Source organism: Telopea speciosissima, chromosome 11, assembly GCF_018873765.1.
Source record: "Telopea speciosissima isolate NSW1024214 ecotype Mountain lineage chromosome 11, Tspe_v1, whole genome shotgun sequence".
In the NCBI taxonomy this organism is placed as follows: domain Eukaryota; kingdom Viridiplantae; phylum Streptophyta; class Magnoliopsida; order Proteales; family Proteaceae; genus Telopea; species Telopea speciosissima.
Window position 1 is genome coordinate 4,196,614 of NC_057926.1, and position 20,687 is coordinate 4,217,300.

At 38.6% G+C, this 20,687-nt stretch overlaps 1 protein-coding gene across 2 annotated transcripts in view; it reads right to left on the reverse strand.

Annotated features, from left to right (window-relative positions):
- The window catches only part of LOC122645809 (LRR receptor-like serine/threonine-protein kinase FEI 1), a 73,552-nt gene that overhangs the window by 1,497 nt on the left and 51,368 nt on the right, over positions 1-20,687 (reverse strand). Inside the window, exons 7-14 of one of the 2 annotated variants that reach the window (XM_043839175.1) lie at positions 17,956-18,027; positions 17,476-17,547; positions 17,312-17,383; positions 17,125-17,222; positions 4,370-4,543; positions 3,906-4,238; positions 2,401-2,646; positions 1,697-1,830 (exon numbers count right to left, since the gene is read on the reverse strand). In XM_043839175.1, the coding sequence (XP_043695110.1) occupies positions 1,697-1,830; positions 2,401-2,646; positions 3,906-4,238; positions 4,370-4,543; positions 17,125-17,222; positions 17,312-17,383; positions 17,476-17,547; positions 17,956-18,027 (1,201 nt within the window). The remainder of the gene's footprint in view (positions 1-1,696; positions 1,831-2,400; positions 2,647-3,905; positions 4,239-4,369; positions 4,544-17,124; positions 17,223-17,311; positions 17,384-17,475; positions 17,548-17,955; positions 18,028-20,687) is intronic. The other variant, XM_043839176.1, reaches the window with a different exon arrangement.

Consider the following 20,687-nt stretch of genomic DNA (forward strand, 5'->3'; position numbering starts at 1 on the left):
TGTTGGGGGTACATTATGTCTTTATTTAGTAGGGTTATATGGAGTTAGACACAAGGTTCTAGATCTCGGTTTCGACCAGCCAGAAACTGAAAGTGTCTTGGCTTCGACCATATCTTGGTCAAAACCTAGTACTTTCTCCAGACTAACTTGAACCTTGGTTTCGGGGCCCAGAAGTTGTTTTTTTGCCTTGATTCTTGTTGTGCTACCTATTTTTGACATTTTGAACCCAATGCATGCATTAGTTTCACATAGAGAACACTCAATTGACCGGAACATAACTCCTTCAATAAAAATCAGATTTAAACACTCTTGGATTTGTTGGAAAGCTTTCCAACAAATCCAAAATAGCTTAAATCTGATTTATCTTGAAGGAGTTATGTTCCGGTCAAACTTAATTTGGTGTGCGCGAATGCTATTTAAAATCGTTCTAAATGGAAATAAATTTTTAGACATCAAAACAAATGAATATTTTACTACTCTTTTGGTTTTTAGAATAAATGATTTATCTTATTAAGATTTATGGATTTTTTATATTTGAGAAAAACCTTAGCATTTAAAAATTGAAAATTGCACCTATCGCTGAAAATCCAGTTTTTATTCTTGAGCTGGAGGTTGACTTTTTATCCTTTTAAAATTTGATTTTTTAACTATTTTTATTGGATTCAAATAGGGCCCTGTATTTACTTATATGAATAATATCTTAAGTAAATGAAATAAAAAATATAAAAATATTTACTTAAATGATATTTGGCATAAATAAGTGCATGCCCTGGTTTTGAGCCAGGTTTCCTCAAGTTTCGATGGGGAGAAGTGAATTTCTATAGGTGTTCAATGTCGAAACTTGAGAAATTACCAAAATATGGTCGAAACATTGCATTTTTTTAAACTCCCCCTTCAACTGGTCTCGGTCAGCTGCGAAACTGAGATTTAGTTCCTCGGTTATACGGGTGTGTCTCGATCAGACTTTCACCTCTGGTTTTTTCCTCTCTATTGTTTCATGAAAAGAAGCAGCAGTTAAGCTCTGTTTTCTTCAACCTTTCTGGTTTATGTTAGTTTTTTGCACAGTAAGATATTCTTAAGTTCTTCCGCTGCATTTAACAAGACACAACACCATGATATGTCAAAGCCCAAAACTCAAGAGACTAGACTTATCCCACTTCTTTCTATAACAGATCTCTTTGGACATACAACCAATCCATTTGAGTTCTTTGGTCTCTCCATTTTCATATTCTAGTATCTGACATTGTAGAAATAGAACTTCTCCCCAACCGCCATCCCCTTTTATTTTTTATTTTTCATTATGACTAACAGAAGAAAGGGAGTTTTTCTTTCTATTTCAATAATATTGTTTGGTCCTCACCATATTCTTATGCTTCACTTTCATTTGAGAGATTTTTTTTTTTACTTTTATCTTTTAACTATACAGATTGGGTAAAATACAGAAACCCAGGCAGAGTTTGGTGAGCTGGTCAACAAACCATTGTAATATATTTTTTCTGATCTTTTATAGTTGTGTACAGTGCACCACAAGTTGGTCCAAGCAGCGCTAAAGGGAGCTCTCTTTTATGCCTTTTCTTTTCATGACCTTCATCATTAGCTTCAGCTTCCTTTTCAATATTCTTCTTAGCAATTAATCTTACTTTGTTATCATTCAACAAATATACACAAACATGCAGAGAGGAAGAGAGAGACTCACCCATCCAACAATATTCAGTCCTTTCTCAATGAATGAAGCATCAGTGGGTCGTTTCCCACTCAACACTTCAAGCACCAGAACCCCAAAGCTATAAACATCAGTTTTTTCCGTCGCTCTACCGCTTTGCATATACTCTGCAGATGGCATTACAAGCTGAAGTTCTAAGCATCAAACATATAACAGTGCTTAAAGAGAATTACTTTGGCTGTTCATCCACATGGCCAAAACAAACTTCCCTCTTAAACTTCTAATTATAATTCTGATGTTACAAAAAAAATATGACAAGATTCCAATGATAAGCCAAGAGTCAATGCAATTGTTATTTTCTTCCCCTTTCGTATATCTTTTCACTATTTGACTTCACAAGGCCATTCAAATTATTTTGTTTAGTTCCTCAAATTATTTTGTCTAGTTCCTCCCATGAGGCTCAAGAGAGTAGGAGACTACCAAAGCAGGACCCATCAAATCACCAGCCTAAAAACGAACCAGGTTTGGGACAACTTTGAGGAAAACTACACCAGAAATGGTAAGTATCCATTTAGGAGGACAAGTGATATTTCTGTACAGATTCCATTAGTGTTTATATAAGAAGTGAAATGTTTAAAGTGTACTAATACACAATTGGCAAACAATTCATTCCTATGAGTAGGTGCAAATCTCACGGAAAGATACTGGAGTTACTAGCTGGAGTTTACATAGCATACCTGGAGCCAGATAGCCAAATGTTCCAGCAACAATGGTGGTGATATGGGATTCTTCATCCTCCAACAATTTTGCAAGTCCAAAGTCAGATACACGGGCTTCCAAATTCCCATCAAGCAATATATTGCTTGACTTTATATCACGGTGAATGATGCGTGGGGAACAATCATGATGTAGGTATGCCAGTCCTTTTGCAGCTCCCACGATAATATTAAGGCGTGTATCCCAGTCCAGTTGTTCAGCTCTTTCTGCCCAATGTATCAAATTCCAGATCATATTACAAATTTTTTTTAAGAGATTGTCAAGATGTAGAGGTTTCAAAATAGAAATTGTCAAAAAATACTGATGAATAACCAAGTTTACTGTCAAGAATATTATTAAAAGACTTGTCTCAACTACTTTAGCTACACAAGTACTTCACAACTCCAATTTATGAGCATCATCACTCAGTTTTTGTAAATCAAATCACACTAAAGATCAAACTCCAAGTTGCACATTACAATTGTATATGTTCTGAAATCTTCAGAAAATAGATCTTGTCATAATCACCAAAATTAGATCAGTCAACTACAACAGTGTACACCAAAAATAAAATAACAATCACATTAGCCAATGCATCAAAAATTTGGATGAGATGACTACAGCTGTTATGGCAAATGATGCTTGGTTCTATTTAAATTTTCTCACCAAGATGTAAGTCAAGTAACAAATGTTTCAGTATGGTGCATTTGTATGGTCTCTATTGACAGGAAAAGACATTTACTAACTTTTCAACATCATTTGTGTCTACATGTGTACAAACGCATGTACGCATGGGTTCTCATGCATTTTCCACTCCTTGAACAACATTTTCAAGATGAACTCAGTACATAAGAATTAGACACAACAGTTCCTTTCAACTTTTACTCCATATAAGATTCAGTATGGCCTTCCTCATATGTGGCTATTAGAAAACTAATTGGATTCAAATTCAACTGAAAGCAATTCAGTATCATATTCAAATAACCACCTGCATATGCAAACTATGCAACTAATGATCAATGTTTCTCGGTCATGGATTGGGGGACAATGTGGAATCCATTGCTCATTGGAAATATGTCACCAACAGTACTGGAGCAAAGGGTATGACTGAAAATTCTTAGCAACATGATAAATAAAGTCAGAAATATATCAGAGCAAAAAATGCAAATGATACATATACCTTGGTACAAATGTGTCAAATATTTGTTGGACAACAATAGCAATACCGAATTGAACAGATTTTGGATGTACATTCATAAATCACTCCCTATATTTGAAAACATTATCTAGAATAATTGGAAAAGTGGAAACAAGGTCAGAAATAATTTGAGCATTATGAACAAATTCAAAATCTCAGGGGACAGAGACAATCATTGAATCCCAACCATGGGGTAAGTGGAATCCGAATAAATAAATCCTTAAGAGACATACAATCCAGTGAGAGCCTTAAAAATACTAACAACTGATAATAGAACAAGAGAGATACCATGAAGGGCTTCATCTAGGCTACCACCAGGCAAGAAATCATAAATTAACAACTTTGATGATGGAGAATTGCAATATCCACGTAAATTCACCAGGTAACGGTGTTTTATGCTCCCAAGAATTTCAAGTTCCCGTTCGAAAAAGCGATCTAAACCTTCATTTGTCTTCACAATTCTTTTCAAAGCAAAGATATTGCCATCATCCATGGCAAGTTTGTAAACTGTTCCAAAGCCCCCAGCACCTATAATTTGTTCATCATTCAATATCTCCAACTTCTTAATGATATCTTTTGAAGAGTATGGCAAATCTCCATGGAACATCACGATGGAGGCACCTGAAGCAATAAGAACATGTAAACAGATGCTGGTAGCCTCATGACAATTTGCAGTTGGTGAGATGTAAATAAAAAATGAACAGCTCAAAAATATTTTAAATATAATCTTGCAATTTCTCAAAGATGGGTACCTCCGCTAACATCCATTGCAAGACCACCGCTGTCATTTTTACCAAATTTCTTATAAAGAAAGCAGCCCCAGAAGCACATGAGAGCCACCAGAAGTAGAGCACCCACTGTTGCCAATGCACTTATTAAGAGACTAGTTGAGTACCTTCCAGACTTCTTCTTTCCAGCTTGAGTATCTAATGTAAATGAAGATAAAGTGAGTCATTGAAGATCATCATAAAGAAGGTATGTGAACAAAGTCAATTTTCACCTTGGATCAGGGAAAGAAAGTACATAAACGGAGAGGGAACATGAAAATGTGGCTGTGATTATCACTCAGAAACACTACGAGAAACCGTACTCAAAGGACAACATCATCCTCATACAAATGCAATTGCTAATTACTACTTTAATATCAGGCCAAAACAAAATTTTCAAAGAAAAAGCTATTTGAGGCAGAGTAACCGCTCTCATACAATAAAAATGAGCCAAAAAAAGCTGCAATTAGGCTTATAACTTTGAATGGACTTTCCAAATAATGTTCAGAAACCACTGTATATAGAACTCAACTGGAAGATGGACCATTCTGTGCTAGTAGTTGGCACTCCGAGCACCCAGTCCAATGATTGCTGACTTGTATTTTTTACTCGACTTGAGAACCTCAAGTCAAGTCGATTCAGGGAGTCGTGTAAATATGAGGTTATATAGTATAAGGAACGATGATATACATCATATTGTATGAAATTAACAACCAACGACTAATTTGGCGTGCTGGTGTTAATGTAGACAAGTCACAAGTGATAACCAGTCCACAAGAAGATTGCAAACTTCAGGTCCAGCAACAGTAAATATTTCTATCGGTTCTCAGATTTGCAGAAATTTCAGAACAATAAATAAAAAACAAGAAGGAAGAAGAGAAGACGAAGAAGATAGGGTAGTCTCTCTCAGACTCGGGTCTATCACCCAGGGCCTCTCACCGTATTTTGGTCTCTCATCATACTCTCTTACAGGGCAAAACACAAAGCTATGTATATTTTTCTCAATCTCATTAATCAAATTCGTGTACAAGGCTGTAGCCTCTTACAAACTTATATAGAAGACACAAAAACATGCTCAAACACTAAAAATGAAAGGCCTAAGCCAATAATCAACTAATAAGGTAACATAAACTGACTAGGAAACTTAAATAATGAAAGAAACTGACACAAAACATGACTCTAACTAAACTAATGAAATAAATCCCGTTTTCCTATTTTCTACCCATATTTTAGCCACATTAAAGTGGCTGATTACAAAGTAAACCCATGGGATCAAAGGCCCAACATATACATAACCCAACCCAAGTTAATTTCCAATAAAATAAGCCCTTTAGGTAATTTATTTGCATCTAGTGTGGCCTTAGTTTTCAATACACATTCTTCCCTCGTTCAAATCACTGTGTGAAATTTTTTGATGTAAATATATCAAGGGTCCCATAGACTACACTGTTTGTGAAAAAAGTTTCCACCACTTGGAAGTCCAACTAGGAAGACACGGTCTGAGGCACACAAGTATGCCAATCATGTAGTCAACTTAACCGAGTCTCATGCAATCAAAGCCAGATCATTGACTCAATTCATGGAGCTTGGGAGTCGAGTAGACTATGCCAAGTTACCAAGATGATTATCAAATCGATAAACTATGTGCACAACTTATATTGGAAGTGACAAAACGACTAATACATAAGGCATAAATGGCCTTCTAAACACAAGATGTATTTGACCTCATGGTAGGAGCACCAAATATCATGTGAGAAGAAATGAGTTCAAGCAGTGTCAAGTGCACTTCATTGTTTAGATATTTAAGAATTAAAAATCACACAAGTACCCTCACCGGAAAAAAAAAGAAGGGAAATTTACGTTTACCACCCCTGTGGTTTCAAACTATTATGTCTACAACCCCAAAAATTTTCTAAATTACATCCATACCCCTGAGTGCGAAGGGTTTGGGAGTCGCTCCGGCGACGACCACCTTCTGCTCCGAACAGGTAACTCCTCCTCCTCCTCCTTCTTCTTCTTCTTCTTAAATTGAAGCAGCCTTTGGGAGCGTAAATGGAATTTTAAAAACGGTTACTGGATATTGTGGAGGAACCTTCGGAACTTTCGCATACAGAGGTGAAGAGAACTGAAAACCTGAGAAGCCCATTTCGAACTCCTTCCATTCTTTGCTCAAAAAAATTATTTTTTAGTGTTTCCTGGTTAGTATTTTGAAGGTTCTTGAAGGAATTACATGCTACACTGAGGCAGTTAAAGTCGTACATGATAGGCGTAAGATATCTTACCAATCCCTCTGCGATGAGTTCTGGGAAATCCAAGATCCCACCAACAAAGAATATCTGATAATTTATTTTTCTTTGTTGATTTGTTCTCGTATCTTTTCTTCTTCTTCATGTTTTCTCTAATTTTTTCTTTATGAATGGGTGGCTCAGGACTTTGGTATTGGTACACACTATCGATCAGCTATCTTTTACACAAGCGAGGAACAGAGGAAGCAAGCCCAGAAGTCAAAGATCAGGAAGCAAATGAAGATAATTTCTTTGAATTATTCAGATTTCTTCCTTGCTGAAAACCAACATCAGAAGTATTATTTACCGACGAACCCTCTCCTCCTCTGCTGATCTTCTTCTTCTTTTCAAACCACCATGGCCGTACCATCTCCATTATCCATAACTCTCTGCCAGGTGGAATGGCGATGGACCGATGGTGGTGCTCGGCGATGGTGATGGCGACGTCGGCGATGGAGGTTGTCGGTTGTTTAGCAGGGATGGAGGTTTTCGTTTTCATTTTCTTCAGTTTTGAGAAGATGAAGTTTTATCCCTAGAGGGAGTATAAATGTAATACCACTCCAACCTTCCATGTCGCACAACAAGGTGCAGAGTCCACAAATACCCCTCTAGACTGCACAGGCCAGAAACCTTTTGCCATGAATTAATGAATTGTGCCATATCAAACACAGGGTTTTCTTAAGAACATACAAGAGGTGATACAGAGCTGAGAGTGTACTCAAGGAAGAAGAAGAAGCCAGCTGCCTAACAGCCACAATTTTGACTATTAGGTTATATGTCTTTTATTTTGAGTCTTGTAATGAACCGGTTGGTTCAGTTGGCCAAGATTAAGTTGTGGTCCCATATTTTAGTTAGACTAAGTCTTTTAATTTTATTTAAGTTGTTGATAGGTCAGTTCACATCAGCTTTGACTGATTGTGTCTTGTAACTCGAGTAAAGGGCCAAGGTTGGAAGTTTCTAATTTTGTGACTTTACAATTTTGATACCTTGCTATTTTTCTCTTATTGCAATCTATAAAAGCAACCCAAAGAGGCCATAATAGGCCACGATTATTATCCTCAACTACTTCTGTTATGCATGTTTGCTTCTGCTGAAGTTTTCCTTGGTGTTTGATCCAGTTGAGTCCTTGCGGTGGGAAGCCCAGGAGGTTGCTTTCAGAGTTGTTCTTCATCCCCTTCAAGTTCTCAAGCCATTAGAAGCCTCATCCCTCCAACCGAGCTACTCTGCTGCTGCCCAATCTGCTGTTCTGAGGTTACTTTCTGTTTTGTGACTAACCTTTTAATTCCTTTCCCTCAACCCCCTGCCCAATCTAGCCATTATTTTCCTTCAATCTTTTGAGCACACCTTCCCCCCTCTCTGAACCCCACTTGATCCAAGTTTCAGCCTCATCTGCCCAGCAAATTGGATGGTATGGGATTTCTCTCCAATTCTGTTCAAAACCCAATTTTCTGGCCTTTTAGTAAAATAGTAGAGGGAAAACCTGCTGGCTGCCATAGTGGCGAGATCTCGAAAATATTTTGGTTTCGTGAAGTCTCGAGACGAGACGGTAGGCGATACAGGATTTGTGCAAGATCTTGGTCTCGCCGAGATCTCGTGGTATATCTTGATCTCGATTCGACTCGGGACCAAATCAAGCTATAAAAAGGCACCCTCTAGGCGAGATTCGACCCCAACTCGAAATCCCATCTCTGTCTCACCTCTCTCGCTCTGCTGTGAAGGAAAAACACTTGGAAGTGAGGGTTTTTGTGTTTTTTTTTTTTTGGCAAATTTCACCTCAACTGAAGATTAAAGGTTGGAGATTCAAGATTGAGGCTTCAACATCAAGAGAGGGAGCTGCATTGCATCTCAATAACAGTTAAAGGTAAAAAAAAAAAAAAAAAGAGCAGAGTTTGATTCAACAACATCAACAACATGGTCGTTTTGATGATCCAACCCGACAATCGTTTCAGTACTAGCTACTCTCAAGTGGTAGGACTTGTCACACGCTTACACTTGTATTTGTTTAATTTATGCCTCTGTTCAAGTTTCTAACAATTATTAACAAACCATCAAACCATCAACATGTATTGTTGGAATATGGGTATTTGGGTATTACGTGTGACATGGGTCGATCCATGATATAAGATCGACCCATGGGGTGTTATTTCTATTTTAGTTATTTTCCCTTTCCTAGTTCTATTCTAGCTCTATTTAACTAGTTAGAATTAGAGTTATATTTGGGTTGTGACACTGTTCACGTGAACAGTGTTTCCCTTTGTAATCTCTTTTATTATTATTATTATAAATAGAGAGCTTGACTGATCTCATTGATCAATCAAGCCATTCACTAATTTCAACATGGTATCAAAGCCTAAACTCGATATCTGAGAAATTAATTCTGCTCTCCTCCATCGGCTCCCTCCACAATTGATCTCTCCTAGATCAACTAACCCATTACCCTAAAACCCTAAATCAACCGAGACCCTCATTCTCTCTTCCCTTCTCTCGTTTCCATTATTTCATGGGGGCAGTACTTTGAGGTGATCTAAATATGATCTAGTACTTGCCCTAGAGTTTACCTCCTTTACTTTATCCTATTTTATGATCTCCATGCACAGTGAGATCCATGTTTGAAGACTGAAGCACTGCAGATTTATTTTTCTCGAAGATTGAAGACCTAAGATTTAACCTGCAGTATTTTTTTCTCCATGTTTGAAGACTCAAGCACTGCAGAATTTTATTTAGAAGACCTGCAAATGTTTTAAGACCTGAAATTTTTTTTCTCGAGACTGCAGATTTTTTCTCGAGACCGCAAATCCATATTGTGCAAAGATCTGCGAGACTCCTTTCCTCCTTTTTTTTTTTTTTTGAAGACACCGCAGCAGTTTTTTATGAAGACCTGCAGAGCTTTTTTGTTGAAGATCTGCAGATTTTTTTGCAGAGTGCAGTATTTTTTTTGAAGCCTTGCAGATTTTTTTCTGTATACAGATCTGCAGCTTCTCTTTGTTTGACAACACTGTAGTTGTTTCTTTATACAACCTGCAGAGTTTATTTTGAAGAACTACTGCCTATTGCAGAATATTATGCAAATTCCTGCAGTTCTCGGTTACTGAAGTTCTATCAGTATGCCTGATTCAGCTGCATCCACTGCTACCACCAACACTGGCCAATCTTCTATACAAGGGACCCATCATGATTATCCCTCTTTTCCAGTCAGCCCGATAAAGCTCGATGGCACTAATTATTTACTTTGGTCTACACCAATGTTTCTTTCCATTGATTCAAGGGGCTATAAGGGATATATATATGGTACCACTGTCAAACCAAGTGAAGCTGGTCCATTACAAGACAAGTGGAGTTCCCGCAACTCTCTTGTTTTGGCTTTTCTTCTCAGTGCAATGACTCCATCCATTGCCCGTGGCTATACACTACTTGATTCAGCCGCAAAAATTTGGAAAGCTGCTAACGGTACCTATTCCCAGGTAGGGAATGATGCACAAGTTTATGATATTCAACGAAAACTCCATGCAACCAAACAGGGCGAACTTACTTTATCTGAATACTACTGTGAACTCCGTAGCCTGTGGCAAGAGCTTGACTATTATGATAACTTTCAGCTTGATTGTCCTTCTGATATTACCAAATTTCAGCTTAGGGAGGATAAATTCAGAGTATACACTTTCTTGACTGGCCTTAATGTGGAATATGATCAGCTTCGGTCTCAAGTTCTGAGTCGTTCACCTTTTCCCACTTTGGAGCAAGCCTACTTTATGATACAATTGGAAGATTCTCGTCGTTCCACCATGTTACCAACTACACAGCCAAAGAGATCTGCTTTAATTTCTTCCAGAGGTGGCTTTTCTAGTACTAGTACACGTTCCTCGTCTGAGAAGGAACCTCTTAAATGCACTCATTGTGGAAAGGAACGACATACTGTGGATTTTTGCTGGAAGTTACATGGTCGGCCATCTAACTCTTCTGATGGTCGTAGTGGTGGTCGTGGTCGAGGCCGTGGTGGCACACAGGCCCATCTTTCTGAAGCTACTGAAACAGCCCCTACCACCACACTTTCTGCAGAGGAACTTGCGGCCTTTCGTCGTATGATGACTACCTTCGCCTCTTCATCTGCACCTGCCTCTACCTCGACTGTGGTTCCCTCTTTTGAATCGAACCTTGTTTTCTCCAAACCAGGTATTTCTTTTGCTGGTCATTGTGCTTCGGCATTATCTCATCCTTGGATAATCGATTCCGGAGCCACTGACCACATGACTGGTCAAACCAATTTATTTTTTCGTTATTCTCCCTGTTCAGGCAAAGATAAAATTAAAATAGCCGATGGTTCTCTTTCCTCTGTCTCAAGGAAGGGAGCCATCCATTGTTCTCCTTCTTTATCTTTGTCCTCTGTTTTACATGTTCCTAAGTTAACTTCTAATTTGCTTTCTATCAGTAGTTTAACATCTGATCTCAATTGCAAAGCTATTTTTTATCCTTCAAATTGTGTTTTTCAGGACTTGGGGACAGGGAGAACGATTGGAACTGGTAAAATGCGTGGTGGTCTCTACTTGCTTGACGATTATCTTATCTCTCTGTTACTATGTCCGGCCAGGCTCTTACTACTACTTCAGTTGAACATCATTTATCTCAATTGCACCGATGGCATCGTCAATGGGCCATCCACCTTTAGGAACCTTAGCTAAGATTTTTCCTGTTTTATTTCAGCATTGTAACCCTCACTCTTTATTATGTGAGGCTTGTGTTTTTGCAAAACAAACTCGTTCGTTTATTCTAGTTCAAATAAAAGATGTTCTAAGCCTTTTTCTATGATTCATTCTGATGTCTGGGGTCCCTCACGTACCTCTTCTATTTCTGGCTTTAAGTGGTTTGTCACCTTTATTGATTGCCACACACGCACCACTTGGGTTTATTTAATGCGACACAAGAGTGAAGTTTTTTCCTGTTTTAAAGTCTTTTATAGCATGGTTCAAACTCAGTTTCAAGCTACCATTCAAACTCTCAGGAGTGACAATGGTCGTGAATATTTAGATGGAGCCTTTCAATTATTTCTTGCTACTCAGGGTATTATTCATCAAACTAGTTGCGTTGACACTCCACCCCAAAATGGAGTGGTTGAACGCAAAAATAGACATCTTCTTGATGTAGCTCGCTCTATTATGTTTGAAATGCATGTTCCTTCTCATTTTTGGGGGAAGGCTGTTTTAACAGCTGCTTATCTTATCAATAGGATGCCCTCTCGGGTACTTGACTATAAATCTCCTCTTGATCTTTTGAAGGGGTCTTCTTCTTATATTATTCATCCCAAAATTTCTGGGTGTGTTTGTTTTGTTCGAAACCACTATGCCTATGGCAAACTTGATCCTCGCGGTCTCCGCTGTATTTTCATTGGTTATTCTCCCACCCAAAAGGGGTATAAATGTTATCATCCTACATCTCGTCGTGTTTTTGTTTCCATGGATGCCGTTTTTCATGAGGCCGTGGCTTTCTTTCCATCTTCGGCACCTCTTCAAGGGGAGTCCATTCCTACTCTAGAAGAAGTGCCGATTCCCATTCCTCCTCTACATGAACCTATTGATGACTATCATGTACCTTTAGATAATGATGTTCAAGGGGAGCAGCAGGTACAGCCAGTGAAAGATTTCACACAGCAGTATTATCGAAAGAAAAAAGGGCAACAATAGCCCACCACTGCAGCATTACCAGACCAAGAGTTGTCCTCTGACCCAACATTGAATGACACCTCCTCTGGTAATATTTCTAATCCTTTAAATGTTGCTACTTCTCCTATTACTTCTGATCCATCACTTGATCTACCCATTGCTCTTGGAAAGGGAAAAAGGTCTTATACGCAACATCCAATATCACAGGTTGTTTCGTATGAATCTTTATCCCCATCATTTCATGCTTTTGTTTCCTCTTGCTCCTCTGTTTCCACACCACAGACTTGGCAGGAGGCATTTGCAGATACTAGGTGGAAGGAGGCCATGATCGAAGAAATGCTAGCTCTAAAGAAGAGTGGTACATGGGATCTTGTCACACTTCCACCACAAAAGAAGACTGTTGGCTGCAAGTGGGTCTTTGTAATTAAACAAAAAGCTGATGGAACTGTTGATCGTTTTAAAGCAAGGCTGGTTGCTCGCGGATTTACTCCGACATATGGGATAGATTTTTTGGAGACTTTTGCACCTGTTGCCAAAATGAACACTATCAGGGTAATTCTCTCTTGTGCTGTGAACTTAGGATGGAGTTTACAGCAGCTTGATGTTAAAAATGCCTTCCTCCATGGTGAATTAGAGGAAGAGGTATATATGGATGTCCCTCCTGGGTTCACATCTGCTGCAACTCATGGCAAGGTTTGTAAACTTAAGCGTGCGTTGTATGGTCTGAAACAATCACCACGTGCATGGTTTGGTCGTTTTCAGAAAGCGATGTTGACATTTGGTTATAAACAAAGCAATGCAAATCACACTTTATTTATCAAGACATCGGGCAGCATTATTACTCTCCTCCTAGTATATGTCGATGATATAATTGTAACTGGAAATAACCCTGCTGAAATTTCCAAGTTGAAGAATTATTTGGCCAAGGAATTTGAGATTAAGGATCTAGGCATACTTCGCTATTTTCTAGGGATTGAAGTGGCCCATTCTTCTCAAGGGCTGTTCTTATCTCAACGCAAGTATACTCTAGATCTTCTTTCTGAAACTGGCATGTTAGGCTGTTCTCCTGTGGATACCCCCATTGAGGTAAATGCTCGTTTCCGAGACACTGATGGTGAACCAGTGGACAAAGGGAGATATCAGAGGCTAGTTGGGCGACTAATTTATTTATCTCACACTAGGCCTGATATTGCCTATGCTGTGAGTCTTATCAGTCAATTTATGCATGATCCCCGGTCTAATCATCTGGAAGCAGTATTCAGGATTTTGAGATACTTGAGGTTGGCTCCTGCTAAAGGAGTATTATTCTCTCGTCATGATCATCTACAGATTGAGGCCTACACTGACTCAGATTGGGCTGGTTCCCATGATCGAAAATCCACCACAGGTTACTGTACATTTGTGGGTGGAAATTGTGTTACATGGCGCAGCAAGAAGCAAACAGTGGTGGCCCGTTCTAGTGCAGAAGCTGAATTTAGAGCTATGGCTCTTGGTATTTGTGAACTATTGTGGCTCAAGACTTTATTACAAGATTTGAGTATTCCTATTACTCTGCCTATGTGACTCTACTACGACAGTAAATCAGCAATAAGCATTGCCCATAATCCAATGCAGCATGATAGGACGAAATATATTGAAATTGATCATCATTTTATCAAGGAGAATCTGGATAAGGGGATGGTTTGTGTTCCTTATGTGCAATCTGGGGAACAGTTGGCTGATGTGTTCACCAAAGGCTTAAGTGGAAAAGTTTTTCAACCTCTAGTGTGCAAGTTGGGCATGACTGATATCTACGCGCCAACTTGAGGGGAAGTGTTGGAATATGGGTATTTGGGTATTACGTGTGACATGGGTCGATCCATGATATAAGATCGACCCATGGGGTGTTATTTCTATTTTAGTTATTTTCCCTTTCCTAGTTCTATTCTAGCTCTATTTAACTAGTTAGAATTAGAGTTATATTTGGGCTGTGGCACTGTTTACGTGAACAGTGTTTCCCTCTGTAATCTCTTTTATTATTATTATTATTATAAATAGAGAGCTTGACTGATCTCATTGATCAATCAAGCCATTCACTAATTTCTACATGTATGATTATGAATATAATGACTAATGCTTAAATGGTTTATGGCTTGATGTTTTTTAATTCCTAACGCTTAATCAAGTTGTTTTACACCTCTACTTAATTATATGTGTTCTAAATATTATGTGGAATAGCCTAAGGTAGAGCTCACCTACGTTGTAGAATACCAACCTAGGGTCCGAAGTCAAAGTACAATTATGGGTTTGAAACTGTAAAAACTAATGTTTCCATTGTATTTAGAAGGCCTAAAATAGGGTGGATGTCCAGTTTCAGGACCTACCTTGGTCATATGGCCACCGAAACCCACCACCGAGTCCAGAAGGGAAAAAATACACCAACTCACCGAGATCTCCTCGGCAGAACTCGATTTCGTGGCCTGGCAAAACCAGGGACGAAACCGAGACCTAAAATCTTGCCTGCTGCTGATTTGATTTTTGTTTAACCCTTTGAGTTCCCTACTGTTTCAGACCTATTCCATCACCCTAACCTAACCCTAGACCTACTCCTTAACCCTTCCTATCATTCCAGCCCTATTTCCATCAGCCTAAATCACCCCCTGAATTAAGATCCTATTCTGGGACTGATTGAAGTCTTCAATTCTGTACTACATAAAGAGTCTTTCCCACTAGGCTTGAACACTTTAGTCACTTGACATCTTTTTAAGTCAAAAAAATGACTCATTTATAGTGTTATTTGATTCCACAATTAGACTCCATTTTCAACCTTCAGAGTTCACAAATACCCCTCTAGACTGCACAGGCCAGAAAACTTTTGCCATAAAGTAATGAATTGTGCGATCTCAAACACAAGATTTTCTTAACAACATACAAGAGGCTTTCCCACCAGGCTTGAACACTTGAGTCACTTGACATCTTTTTAGGTCAAAAAAATTGACTCATTTATAATGTTACTTGATTCCACAATTATACTCCATTTTCAACCTTTGGAGCATTTGGTTAAGTGGAAATTTGTATGCAAGGCTACGTATTTGCATGCCAAGGTTAATGAATAAAGTCCTAACTAAATGGCTGTGGAGCTTAGCAGTGAGGAGCTGTCTTTATGGAAAGAGGTGATCAATTGCAAATATTGTGTTATTCTGTGTAGTTGGGACATGAAATCTGTGGTAAGGGATCCTTTTGGTGTCAGTATGGAGATCAATTATGAAATTTCATGGCGATTTCGTAGCCAATTCTGCTTTCACTCTAGGAGATGGTTCCTGAATCAGATTTTGGGAGGACAAATAATTGGAAGAAGGAAAGTCACGCAAAATTTTGCCACAGCTGTATATGCTGAAATCACAGAAAGGGGCAAATATAAATCAAGTATTAGAGATATCCAATGGTTCCATTGTACGGGAGCCCTTGTGTGGGAGAAATCTAAGGGATTACGAACTAGTCCAAGACGCTGACCAATTGCAAAGGCTACATAATGGGATGAATCAACAGAGGGAAAAAGGAGATATAAGAATAGTGTGAAAGGGCAGTTTTCTGTGGAGTAATTTCAAATCTAATATGGAGATGATTCAGAAATCACAGACCGTAATCTAACAATGTCCTGTACCATCAACAATTAGTGTCTTTGCATGGATGTTAGTTTTAAAGAAGCTATTAGTGTCTTTGCATGGATGATATCATTAAAGAAGTTATCAAATCTTGTGCAGTTCAAGAGTAGAGGATTCTCCTTGGCTATTAGATGCAGCCTGTGTTACAGGGCTACGAAGACTTCAATTCAAATACTCAGGAAGTGTGAAATGGCTTTGATTTTATGTTTGTATTTCGTGGGCCCTTTGACCATGGCTCCCCCCTCCCTGGCCTAAAATATTGGTTTACTAAGTGGCCAAAGCTTACTCTTCCTACAAGTGAAGGTAGTATGGAACATGATACCGTATACTGTTACCAGACTCCATGAAAGGAGAAGAATAGAATAGTTTTTAAGGGAAAGGAAAGAGCAAAGATCTACTTGTACATAGGAACTGGACAGAGAACTGTGGAATGGGTATGGTCAACAAACAAATTCACATGTATAACACATCAATTTTTGAAAGTAAGTGGAGATCCAATTTGGAGATTTGACACTTTTCTGCCACACAAAAGAAAATGTATAGTTCTTTTTTTATAAATAACAGATTTTGATGAAGAAAAGAAGAAGAAAACTAGGGTTACAAGGAGATACAGAACACATTGTAGTACAACAAGACAACCAGCCTTTCTCAGCAGGACAAACATCCACAACCCCACCCAAAATAGAGCTTGGACTTTAACTACAAGTCACAAAGGACTAGAGTTCCCAGACCTGCTTCGAGGTCATGCTTTGTCAAATCATCCACCATCTCGTTTGAACTCCTTTGTTGCCAACAGAACTCAATGTAAGCTTGGGCTGCAAGCTGCCGAATTGGCCTTATAAGGTGATGGAACCTCCCTAGGCAATACTATTCATGAATATTTGCCGTACTTTTCACTTTTAGTTATAATTTATTTGAATATTAATAACTTGAATAAAGAACGGATAGTAATATGTTTTAACATATGCCAAAATTTTCATAATATTTTTCAATGATCATATCAAATTATACTCGAACATATCCCACATCATATATTTACTGCATCAGAATTTACTATTGTCCACAATGCATCCAGCCTCTGAAACTGCATAAAACAAAACTATCATTGTTATTAATTGGAAAAAAGAATGATCATCTCTATTTCCTACGCGTTCTACCTGAAATAGGTGATGGAGACTGTGATGAAGGATCTCCCAGATCGTCTTTGCATTTCACACTGATTTGTGTCCCACATAAGCCACGATTTCCAACAAAACTGACAAAAATACAGTCGTCAATGTCTGGAATGGTATCAGAACCATGAGTCCATAGTTAAGATTACTATTTTACCAAAACAGTACTCACGAGTTTTCAGTGAACTTGCTGAGTGCACCCTCAGATGGTATATGTCCAACCAGGAAGTTGGTAGACACATTGCTTCAAAACATTGGAGAGAATTTCAATATTACGCACTAATACATACAACTCCTACCAAGATTAACTTATGTAAGCAAAATTAAGATACTCACAAGGTTGAAAGCTTGGACAACTTCCCAAGTGATGAAGGAACAGATCCACTAAGAGAGTTGCTTGAGATATCCCTAAGAATATCAGTTGAAAACTTCTATAAATCCCAGTTTCATCACGCTGAATAATGAACAAATGAATAACTTTTTATGACAAAAAAGCAATTATAACAAACAGAAAAGGTCACTGACAAGGTAGGTGCTATCAAACATTACATCTAATAGATTGGGATCACAAGGGCATTTACGTCAAATAAATGGGGGGATGGATTGAGTTGAGTTTAAATGTTAGAGTTCATGCATCAATAGCACCCTGCCCAGTGAAATTCTGAATATGGTATACAAGAAGTATACCCTGACACAAGCAGAGGTTCCATTAAACCACATTTTCCCCATCAAATGTTCAGCATTGCTAATGAGACTTCTCACGTAAAACAACAAAAAAAAAAGCATGACACCAGGAAAAAGGACTGTGAAACTCACAAGGCTTCAAGATCTGAAAGATCCCCAAGTTCAGCGGGAATTAAACCACTTAAGTAGTTACCCTGCAAATTTCTGAAAAAGGAACACATAATTAAGCTTCTGAATATCTTAGAGTTGCTTTTCGCATTATTGGAATTAAAATTGAATAGGAAATCATTTTCCCCATTAAATGGAACAGCTTATCAACTTCAAACTCTGTCTGGTTGGAAGTAACATGCAATTCAAATAGATTATAAGAAAAAAATTTCTAATCATTACCAACAATGATGATGTAACTAACTCAAAAACTACCAAATATAGCAATTAATTTTACTTCAAATTTCAACCAAATTACGTGGACATTAACAGGAATGTATAATAGGGCTAATGAATCTATATTAAAATTTTAATTACCATACTTGATAAGATATTAAATTAGTCAACAATCATGATCACAAAAGCTTGCACTTCTTTCTAAAATAAATTAAATTAATCAATTCCCTTCAGCGCTCCTTACATGTGACAAGATGGAGCCAGCCAAATAGATACGTACTAATGTGAGACTAGATTAGGGTTAACCTAGCCCCAAATAAAACCACAACAGAAGATAGAAAGTAAGTCATTCTAAGCAAACCAGCCAATTGAACTTCACCAAACTTAGGTCGAGTGGAGGTGAGGTTGATCAGGTCTTGTGCTTCAAATTGCAACCAATTCTGATGGCTGAATCTTGAGTTATGAGTTGGACTTGAAATTAGAAGGTAGGCCTCCAAAATACAAAGTAAGTGCTACAGGCCAAACCAACCAGTAGCAGGTGCTCAAACTGGAATCGAGTGAAGGCCCAGGCAGCAATGAAAATCCCTCCAAACCTTAGTCAATTCTGATCAAGGGTTGCTGAGATATGGGACAGGTTCAAAATTATAAGGTTTGTTGAGATCTTGCAAACCAGTGGGAGTTTGGACTCCAAATCAGGGATCGAGGCCCTTGGTTGTGCGATTCATTCAACCCTCCAAATCTCTGTTGAAACTGAGTTCAGGTTGCAGAAAAATTGAGACTCGAAGTTTACTGGAGATTCAAAATTAGAAGGTTTGTTGAGATCTTGCAAACCAGTGGGAGTTTGGACTCCAAATCAGGGATCGAGTGTAGCCCTTGGTTGTGTGATTCAACCCTCCAAATCTCTGTTGAAACTGAGTTCAGGTTGCAGAGAAATTGAGACTTGAAGTTTACTGGAGAAACAGGGCAGAACAGCAGAGCCGCAAGATTGTCCAGGCCTACTCTGGGTAGTATGCCACAGCAGCAGTCCTTAAGATGACTGGAGATGGATTCAAGCCTTCAAGTGATACAGATACATCACCAAAAGAGGCTTATTTTGATGGGAATAAGTCTAAAGTTAGGTTATATATATGTGGGGCCTTTGGTCCCATAGGTTTTCAATGTAATAGGTCACTTTTATGGACCTAAAGTAGGGGTAAATAGGTTGCATACGGGATTAGCTGTATACTTAGTTTATTTTCATGTTTAAAATGAACCGGTCCAAAACTAGTTTGTACCGGTGGTTTAATTTAAGTGACTTAAGTCACCTTTTTGTTTTTAATGTAATTTTTGTCTTTCTTTGGGTCCACACCTCCCAATGAATTAGTCAAGGGAGGTGATATTAAAGTTACCCAGCTAGGAGTATTTACACTCCAAGGCTGCATAGGAATTGGGCCTTTGGCCATTATAAATAAACGATTCGGTGGGGGAGTTACTCTCACCTCTGAATTTTTGAAAATCTGCTATTGCTGCTCTGCATCTATGTTTCTTTTTCGAAGAATTGTTTTGTGTTTGATCAAAGCTGGTGGGATTGGTGTTTGATCCAATCGACACCTTGTGGTGTGAAGCCCAGGTGGTTCTTTTGAAGCTCTCTCCTTCAAGTTACTTGAAGATTTCTTTGAAGTTCCAGTTAAATATCCAATTTTTATTCAAGTTTCATCCTCAAACAAGCTGCTGCCAAGAGTAATCGGCAACTACAATAAGTTTGAGACATCCCTATCCCCATCCTTCTTCTTCTAATCCTCTACTACCCCAACCCTAGTTTTCCCCTTTGTTATTTTCAGTTTTCCCACTCCCTAAATTCTCCACAGACCTAACCAGCCATCAGAACTTCATCAAACTTCAACCACAACACCCCCTGCCCATAAGAAAAACTCGATCTCCCTTGCTGCCCATCCCAACCCCTGAAACCCTAATTTCTGCCCAGCCCAAACCAACCGTCAGCAAAGTCTACAAATCTGACCGATTATCCCTTATACCCTCCTAAGAAAACCATTCAAGTTTGGTTACCTTCTGTCCAGACAAACCCTAGAAATTCATCTTTTCCCTTTTACCAAAACCCGAAACCCTAACTCGCTATCTATTTAATGTAACCTACTTCCAGCCATCAAAATATCTCAGGATCTTCACTGATAGACTCCCCTACCTCAACTTGACATAACCCATACATCAAACCCTAACCCTAATTTCACCAAAAACCCCATTTTTGACCTAGCCGATTCACCTGTTCATAAGTCATAACAGATCATGGTACTGGCTCTTAATTGGTCTTCTACCAATCAATGACTACATTATCAAGAAGTCTTCACAGCACATGCAACAATCACAAGTAGCAGCAGTAACAAGGGGGAATCGAGCAGGGCAAGAGAAGATGATGGAAGAAGATAGAAAGGGGGGGGGAGGATAAGGACATTCGGCTCTCACCATCCAGGCCCTCTTCCCTT